The 9,425-nt window shown below is 46.7% G+C and overlaps 1 protein-coding gene across 1 annotated transcript; it reads left to right on the top strand.

The window, feature by feature from the left end:
- The first annotated feature begins 16 nt into the window (after nt 1-16).
- On the top strand, nt 17-7,998 carry PXMP4 (peroxisomal membrane protein 4). Its single transcript, XM_064465814.1, has 4 exons — nt 17-367; nt 786-848; nt 1,469-1,667; nt 2,644-7,998. The coding sequence occupies exons 1-4, from the start codon at nt 243-245 to the stop codon at nt 2,905-2,907; spliced, it is 651 nt and encodes a 216-aa protein (XP_064321884.1). The 5' UTR covers nt 17-242; the 3' UTR covers nt 2,908-7,998.
- The last annotated feature ends 1,427 nt before the right edge of the window (nt 7,999-9,425 follow it).

The raw sequence follows: 9,425 nt of genomic DNA, 5'->3' as shown, positions 1-9,425 counted from the left end.
GCGGGGTCGCCGCCCTGTCGCCCTGCGCTGCCCCACGGGGCCGACAGCGGCCCGCGCCGCCCTCAGCCCCTCGCACCCACCCCATTTGCTGCAGGGCAGCCGCTCTCACCAATGAGAGGTTAAGTCGTTGCCGCCTATTGGCAAGAGCGCCGATGGACAGCTAGGAGGGCCTATGGGCCCAGAGGGCGGGGCGTCGCCCCCGGAAGCGCGCGGCGCCGGCCCGGTGCCGGCGGGAGGGCGCGATGGCCGCCACGGCTGGGGGTCGGGAGTCGCTCCGCGCCCTGCTCCGCGCCGCTAACGCCCTCCTGCAGCAGCGGCGCTACCACGCCGCGCTCGCCGTCCTCAAGGGTTTCCGCAACGGTGCCGTGTGAGTGCGGCGGGGCGCTGAGGAAGGGGTGGGGGGTGCCGGCCCGGGGGGGGCTGTAAGGGGGGGGGGGGGGTGTCTCGGTCGCCCCGGGGGCCGCGGGAAAGCCACCCTGCGCCCTCCTTCCTGCAAGGGCCGGAGCTGTTGCGGTAGGGGCTCGGGAGAGGCGTGTCCGTCTCTCTCACGGACTAAGCGGTGCTTTAACCGGTTTGGGGGCCCCTTTGAGCCTGGCTTATTGGGGCGCGGGTTCTCCTAAGCCTGCGGCCTGGGCTCTTTTCGCTTTGGTGTGCGGCTGCTACTGGGCTGGCTTAAAAGTAAGATGTAGTTGCTTAAGTAGTATCTTTTGGCCGTCAGTGGACTAGAAATACTATCATTTGATAGCATAATACCAAAAGTCTGAAATATTCCTTCGCTTTTGCAGTTATGGAGCAAAAATTCGTGCCCCGCATGCCCTGGTGATGACTTTCCTGTTCAAGAGCGGAAGGTACGAACCTTAGTGCTGTATTTCTGCGTTACTGCTCAGAATGCTTTCATTCAAGCAGTCAACCTTTGGTGTTTCCAGAGGGCTTGAAAAGCAGAAAGATATGTGATTTATGGTCATAGCCCGTTGTTCTGATAGCTACGCAGGACAACTTGTATGTACACACATACACAAGTATACCTACCTGTGGTTGCCAACCACTCATGCAATGGTTGATAAGAACCAGTGGGCAGAGGAGAAATTAGCAGCTGCAAATAGCAGCATTCTGTTCCCTGCTCAAATAAGGGAAGCCAAGCTATAGCAATGCACATTGTGGCTTTCCCTGCTTATGCCAGAGGCGTATTTTTTGCACTTAGGCAAAAAATAAAAAATAATGGAAAAAAAAAATGTTCCTCAACTAGTCATAGAATTAGACAAAAGCACAGTCTAAGTAGAGCCGCTGAATATATTCTGATGAGTGAGCCAGAGGTGAAGGGATTTGTCCCCCCTCACAAGGCAGGTGTTCTGTGGGGTGCATGAGCTATCAGCCTAGACGGGCAGACCAGAAGGGCACAGTGTCCAGGCTCAGTGACTGCAGTGGTACTGCCTTTTTGGTCTTCTAATTGTCTGTTTCTTTTCTTCAGTTTAAGAGAGAAGTTGACATCGATTGCTCAGGCTACGTACGCTCATTCCCGGAACTTGGCATGTTTTGTGTTCACCTACAAGGGGCTGATGGCGTTGCAGTCCCGACTACAGGGGAAAAAAATTCCATTTCATTCTTTCTTTGCAGCCTGCATTGGAGGTTGGCTAGTGTTCGGTGAGAACAATCCCATCAACAGCCAGGTAAACACATTTGTTGCAAGTTTCCTTGACAAAAACCCAACACATGGATGTTCATGTGCCAGGAAGCGGTTGGTGTAACCTGGCTTCTTCCTGCTGGTTCTTACTGTGTAGCACTATTCTTCTATCATATTTGTCTTTGCACAAGTTCTGGGTTTGGCTGCCCTGCACTCAAATCCTAGAAGAGGTTGTTTGCCTCCATGAACAGTGTGTGCAGTTTGAGAGCTAAAAGACTGAGTTTACCTCCAGAGCTGCAGTTGAATACCCAGGCAGGCAGGCAGTCACGTACTCCAAAGCCATTGGGTTACCCCACCTGTCACCTGAGCTTTGGTAACTGACTGGGTGCGCTCCTAGTCTGCCTGCTTGCAGGGCTAAAGCCTGTAGCTTGAACTTTGTGAATGCAGAGTGCAGTCAGTTACTGAGGTATGCTTAACTAAACTGGTTAAACTGACAAAAGCTGCTCAGGGGAAGTTTGGTTGTTAACGCCCAGTGACAGACTAATCAGTCAGTAAAACACACAGATGCAGATTAATCAAAAGTGTTTTACTTCTGCAGTGCCCTGCAAGAGCATACCTTCATTCCAGTTTTAGGATGTGTCTAGTCCACCGAGTTTCTATCTGCTTGGCAGGTTAGCAGCGCTGCTCTGTGACTATTCTAGCAGCAGGAGCATCTGAGGTAGCATTAACTGAGCAAGGATAAAAGTTGTGCAACCGCAAAGATGAGTTGCATCAAGTGTAACTTGTTGATTACTAAATTAGAGCACCAGCAGAGAAGTAGGACTTCGAGGATGTAGGGAAGACACAAACATCTCCAGTTATAAAGACTGCCTGATATGCGAACCTACAGCCTGTTTGCTGTTAAGTTGGGTAAATTGTTTCCACCCCTCTTGCCTGGCTCATTGCTTCTAAATCACTTAACCTGGCCAGTATATCCAGTCAGGTTGTTTACCTAATGTTCTTTGGCCTTTCTCTTCATGCAGATCATTATGTACCTGCTGTCTCGTATCCTGTTCGGCTTGTCTCGTCTGGCAGTGGAAAAAGGCTATATCCCACAGCCAAAGCAGGATCCCTTTCCACTTTTCGCTGCTCTGATATGGGGGACGGTTCTCTGGCTCTTCGAATACCACCGGCAAACTCTGCAGCCTTCTCTGCAGTCCTCCATGACCTACCTGTATGACGATAGTAACGTATGGCATGACGTTTCTGACTTTCTCATTTATAACAAAAGGACAGACAGCAAGTAGGTGGATCATTGTAAAACACCTTTGGATGGGATGGTACCTACCAGCAGCTAAGGGAAAAGGTTATTCCGTTGCTCTTGACTAGTGATTATTTTTTTTTAATTAATATCTATTAGCACAGTTGCTTCTTGTGTCCTGGACAAAATGTTCTGATTGGTCTTCTCTTAGCTCTGTTTAGAGCAAGTAAATGCCCCACAGAAACTTGGTGCAGTCCTCAGTGAGAGTAAAATGCTTTGGGAATCTTGAGTTAAAATAAGCCTTTTTTTAAGAGAGGCCTTATTTTCCCTGCAAGTATGTGTTTTTATTTTTTAAAGAAACTAAATATACTTAGGAAATGACAGTCTGACAGTAAGTGGGGAGGATATCTAATCCTGGGAAAAAAAGTTCTAGGGATTGAATGCTCGCAAAAAAAGAAGCGTTTTTCTGGGCTGCTGTGCTCACTGTAGTGCGATGGGAGTGGGGGACCTGCTCAGGTCTGAAAGCAGGGACATAACTGCTTGATTTCTGTGGATGACTGGAAATGTTGTTTAAACTATTTCAAGGACAATTGTGTGCTCCTTAAGAGAATTTCTCTGCAGTCTTCCTTCAGACAATAAGGTGTTTGAGAATATAACTGTTAAGATTGTCTGGTACAAGCCTGTTAAATCAGGCTCAGAAGGACTATTTTTGCTCGGTTTCTTTTCGCGCGCTTGGGCTGAACCGGTCCCACTGCAGAGTGCACTAATTAGTACCCTGTAATTATTTTTAACTTGTTTGTAAAGTTTTTAAAAGCTGCTTGAGCTAAATACCAAAAACAGTTACGCAACTTAGACTCCTTGGAAAACAGGCTGAGGCGCATTGCACACCCTCGGGTGTCACACTGAGTACTTTATACCTAGACGCAAGCAACACTTTTAACAAGCACTTTTATTTTGGTGGAAGATAAGCACATGGGTTCCTCTTAGGTCCAGAATCTACCCTCTACAACAGTGGCATGTATTAGCTGGAATCAAGCCCGAGTGCACCTGTAGTTTGTGCAGGCTTGTTGCTGAGCCAGGTTGAGGCCATGGATGAATATACAAGTGAATCTTCCTCTTAAAAATATACTGATAAGCCCCAGGAATAGCACAGCACACACTGGGCCTTAACAGCAGATTGACTGGATAGCTGAGAGGAAAATAAAAACTGCTTTCAAATTAATAAAAATTAAACTGTTAATAGTACAAACCACTTACACTGCCGTATAACACTATACCATTCACTTAATGACGTACATGAAAATAATTCTCGACACACTGGGTTTACACAGTGATATTGCAGGAGAGTCATTAAGTACCCTGTGCTAACCGTCTCCTTTTGTCTTGATCAGGACTATTTTATTTGCTCCTTTTATACCTCTCATTTAAAAAAAGGTTAGTTCTCCCTGTACCCATCTGCTTTTCCGTCCTGACCTGACCCTGTCATTTCACAATCCCATTGATGCTGTTCTTCGTCTTTTGCAGTCTCTTTGCGCTCCAGGCTCTAGCAGTTTGTCTATTTAATGGTCTGACCGAAACAGTACATTTAAGTCCAGGTAGCTTCTGAGTAGGAAAAAAATATTCTCGATTTCTTCTTAAGTCGTTTCTCCTTGTCTTCCTAAGCTCTTTTATGACTGTTATGCATCTTCTGCGTGCTGCTTTGCTCTTTATTGTTCTGCTCTCTGTGTCAGCAAGAGAGTTAAATGTTCCCCTCTCCACAGTCTGTCTAGCGCTGTGATGTTTGGGACTGAAGCACATCCTGAGCGTCTCAGGTCAAGTAGGGGTAGTCTTCTGGCTCTTGAACAGAATCTAATGCTGAGTCTAACAACATTCACTGGGAGATCTTAAAGCACAGAGGTGGAAGCTTCTTTGTGCTCATCCCATGCAAATCCATGGCGTGCTCATCTCTGGTGCCCAGAAGGCAAGATACTGTGTTGCCATAACTGCCCATGGTACCTTCAGCTTTCAACATCGCCTGCTGTTACACTCCGTACTGGATACTTCAGTTTGAACACCAGCTGGTATTTAACCAGAGAGACCCCAGGAAAGCTATAGAAGTTAGGAATTGGTTTTGTTTCTTTGTAGTTAAATATTTTGTTTGGTGTAGATAAGCTTAAAGATTCAAATACAGAAAAAAATACTGAAGCTACAGGTGAGGTCTGATTTCTTTATAAACATTTGTGTCTTTATTTGCACCTCTGCTGAATATCTGAAGCAGCGTGAGTGCAGCACTCTGTTTTTATGTCAGAAGCCTCAATGTTGTTCCAAATACAAATGTTAATATTCTGCTAATATTGCTGAATTCCTACAAGCTTTGATGCGTTTTAGGAAAACCCTTCCAGAATCTGACAGCCGTGGCTTGAGAACTTCTCCCTAGAACTAGTAGACTTGCAAATCCTTGACTGGGTATAATTATTGTAGCAAAAGATGGTGCAGGCTGGTTACATGAGCCGTGTGTCTATAAGAAATTTTTAACCTTTTTAATTTATAGATGGCATTCCTTTCTCTGAGAAAAGCTTGCGATTCCCTTAGAGGCAAAATCATTTTCTTCTGTTAGTTCTGCCACTGCAACCACATGGCTGCTTGTGAAGCGCTCCCCTGGCCATGGGAAGGATAAGTGACCTGTCCCGTCCTTTTTATGCTACTGTAGTATCTCTGTCCTCTCTCAGCAGCAAAAACAAGCCAACAGCGAGTTTCTAGTATCAACCTGGCAGCAGTGGCCTTGGTTCAAAACGACCTTTTTCTCTTAGGAATCTATCACCAACCTCACTTTCAAAGCAAATTGTGCCTGAGCCTCAAACCATCTGTACTTCTGATCCAGGAACCAGCTGCTGTCCCTGGAAGACAAACTGCAGCTCATCCCAGGAGCGGGTCCTGTAGAGCAGTAGCCATTAGCCGGTCATTTGCGGACGGTTGGTTTTCCTGCTGCGCTGGGGCAGGATGTTAAGCTGCAAGTCACTTCTTTCCCCAGGGAAGTAATTGGAACGGTCCTTTAACGGCGTTAGTCTGCATTGCCGTTTCTGTGACCAGATAGCTGGGGATGAACCCCGTATGCTACTGAGGTGTCGGAACAATGCGGGCGTGTAGTAAGGAAGTGAACTAGAAGTAATTTGTCTGAGTCAGACTTTTTGGATACATAAGTTACGCTCCCTGCCCTCCCCCAGTGCATTGTGTGGGGAATTGAGTCCCCTGTTTGTGTTCCTTTTTTATTAGCATTAAAACCAAAAGAAATAAAGAGACAGTTGGGAAGCCACCTGCGAATCAGCCAAATGCTTAAGAATCACAAAGAAGTGCCATTTTCTACCCCCAGCCCCGATCGGCTTTGAATTTTAAGATGAACATGGTTGTGTTTGTCTGCATCAACTTTATTTTACCTTCTTATTTCTTCCTCGGCACCTGACTGTGAGATACTGAGTGCCTCTAAAGAGGAGCAGAGTGACTCAACACTTAGCTCAGTTTGTCAAAAATTAGGATCTCTGGGTAAAATTGGAAGAGCTGATTTTAAAATTATGCTTCTCCTTCAGATTGTAAGCCTCTTTTAGAGGCAGTTTTAAAGGTTAATGAATCAAACTGATCAAAAGTTTTCAGCAAGCCTTGAATAGCAGACTGACTATACTGGGCTATTAATCATTTATTTTATGAAGGAACAAAGCAAGCTCAGGGTTATTTACTGCCGCTGCATGCTGCCCTAGCATACCTGCTGTGCTTCACTTCTCTTTGGAGGACAGCTTGTATGCTAGTGCTGGCTGTCAGGATTGCTGAAGAGCTGTTTCCGGGACAATTACATTATTTAACAAAGGTGAAAATTAAATGGGTGCATGACATTTGGTTTAGGTGTGTACTGTGTTTGATCCTTTCAGTTAAGGGGAGAATATTTCTGAAAGAAAAAACTTGTGCTTGTCCAATTAGTGCCGCAGAGACGCGCTGACAGAGGCTGCGGCTGCCGTAAGGTGCGAACCTGTGTTCGCAGCGTGGCGGCGTGCTTTGTCCTGGTCACCGTCCCTGCATCTGGGCAGTAACCTCCCCCACTCCGGACACCTGCCTCAGGAGGGAGAGGCTGCAGAAGAGCTTCGATACTGGTGTTTTGAGACTTTCTTGCCCTGGTAGAGTAGTTCAAGCTCTGCTTTAAACCAAGCTGGGTTAGGGGTAGAAGTGCGGGGATGATCTTTGCCTGCTGAAGTAGACCAAACCCCAGGTGTCCATGGGGAACCCCTGGGACTGCAAAGGGTACCCTGCACACGGTAAGCTCTGCAGCCAGTTGGGAGCCATCGTGGGTGGCTGGTGCTAGTGGAGTAACCAGAACCCCATACAGATACCCTCACAGAGGAGAAAGTGCTGTGACTTGAACTCATTTTCACCGCATCAGCACAAATATGACCTTTGGATAATACCCCGAGCCGCATGCTGTCTCCTATTTGTCAGGTTGTGTTAGTCTTCCTGGATCGTGCTAACTTGAGCAGAATGTGTTCACTTTTCTGATGCTGGTTTTGAAATCCAGCAGATAAGGGAGGAGAGAAAATAAGGCGTAATGCTATCCAGTGTAATGTCTGTCTGCTGCTGTTAATATTTTAAGGGTGCTAATCTTGACTTTTCAACCTGTGTGTTCATACCAGATTGTTGGAGGAGGTAACTTTTTTTTCTTTACTTAGAAGAATTTTCGTCTGTCTCATTTCCTAATGAGACTGGTGGTGAGGAGCAGGAAAGCCAAATTAAATGCTCTGTAATATAAGTAATATTACCTCTGCTTTTGGTATATATTTTGTGTTCATAATTGCTGTGTAATCCAGGCCCAGATTTTCTGACAGTGTAGAATAAAGTTAAGAACATAAACTCAGGTAACTTGTAATTACACTGATAAGAAAACTTGTAGGAATATCTCTGGGTTTGGTTTTCAAGCGTGTGACAGAGGGTGCAGTGAGTGGGTTGTTGAAGTAGCTCTGTCCGCTATGAATTGACTTCTTGTGTAGCTGGTGTAGTAGTACATGAGTCCAAGACTTTCTGCCAAACTCATTTGCAGATCATTTCTTTATAATCACTCTTCAAATATTGGAATACTGTGCTTTCTATAATAATAAAAAAAACCTAATTTTTTGTCTTTTTTTACTGTCATCATTATTAAGCTACAATATATGAAGTAATGCTTAATTATTGCATGCTACTAGTCCTATATGTAGAGAAGTCATGAGCGGAGTGTGTTTTTTGGCATCGGTTATGCCCTTGTGTTGCCAGCGTGGAGGCAATAGCCAGTGCTACTTTGACCACACCATCAGATTTAACTACTGCAACACTGGCTGGCTGGGGCAAGGACCCTAGCTGCAAAGACAAACCGTGAACTTTCCTGTGCCGTAGCTGTTCGGATCACTTAGCATGGCCGTATCTCCAGACCAAGTGAGTTAAACTGGGGCTAGGCTGGGAGGTTCGTAGCACGTACAAACGAGGCACACTCAAACACAGCATAAATGGGAAAGAGTGTGACCAGCTCTTGCCTTGCAGCTAGCAGAGTCCATCTGTCCCATTGGGTGTTCCTGGGGTGACATGGTGTCCTGGTTTTGGCTGGGATGGAATTGCTTTTCTTCATTATAGCTAGTATGGGGCCCATGGAGAAGGCCACACTGGAACAGGTGCACCACAAAGCAACTGTGGCTGTGGGTAACTCTGTGCCACAGCAGGGAACACCCCCGGAGAGGCCGTGGCGCATAGATAAGGCCCCACTTGGAGCAGGTACACCCCTAAGGACTGCAGTCTGTGGGTAAGTCCAAGCCAGAGCAGGGGCAAAGGGAAGAGTTCACTGCAATGTTAAACCTGATGGTCTGGTCCAAAGGGACCAGGGGCGGAGATTGTGATGGAAATTGTTGTAACCCAGGATTTGGGTTGCATGTTATAGGAATTACTACAGCAGGAACCAGCCGAACCAAGGGAGGACAAGCCTTTCAAGGGGCGGTGCGAGTGCAGCAGTGACCCGACCTGAGCTGGCTTTGGTGCCCAGTAACTCCATGCAACACCCCACCTCTCCTGTCCTGCGTGACCACCAGAACAGGTGGAGACCAAAGTCATGGACTGAATGAACTCAGTGGACATTTTACAAGGGTGGTCCATAGACTAAGAGAATGATGTCTGTGTATTATATCACAGGATGGGGGGGGGATGGTTAATGAGGTTGTATTTGATAGTGTGGGACTATGTAGCACCAGCCATTTGCTCCCGCCCAGCTGTTGGGTTGCCATTTCCCTGCTCCCCGGATGGAAGAAACATGACGTAAATGGTATGGAATACAGGATGGATACTGTCATGGTTTCAGCTGGGATGGAGTTCATTGTCTTCATGGTAGCTAGGATGGGGCTATGGTTTGGATTTGTGCTAAAAACAGTGCTGATAATATGGAGATGTTGGTCCGTAGCGCTTACGCTAGTCAAGGGCTTTTTCAGCTCCCCGCGCTCTGCTGGGTGCACAGGGAGCTGGGGGGGACACGGCTGGGACAGCTGACCCCAACTGACCCCAGGGATGTCCCACAACATATGACATCGT

Source organism: Phalacrocorax carbo, chromosome 14 (assembly GCF_963921805.1).
Source record: "Phalacrocorax carbo chromosome 14, bPhaCar2.1, whole genome shotgun sequence".
Classification (NCBI taxonomy): domain Eukaryota; kingdom Metazoa; phylum Chordata; class Aves; order Suliformes; family Phalacrocoracidae; genus Phalacrocorax; species Phalacrocorax carbo.
This window is presented reverse-complemented; position numbering and strand designations above follow the sequence as displayed.

Bases quoted from the DNA above. Each gene is read 5' to 3' on its own strand.
- PXMP4 (XM_064465814.1), top strand. From the start codon at position 243: ATGGCCGCCACGGCTGGGGGTCGGGAGTCGCTCCGCGCCCTGCTCCGC. The intron at 849-1,468 runs GTACGAACCTTA...TCTTTTCTTCAG, and splicing joins TTCCTGTTCAAGAGCGGAAG to TTTAAGAGAGAAGTTGACAT. The intron at 1,668-2,643 runs GTAAACACATTT...CTCTTCATGCAG, and splicing joins ACAATCCCATCAACAGCCAG to ATCATTATGTACCTGCTGTC.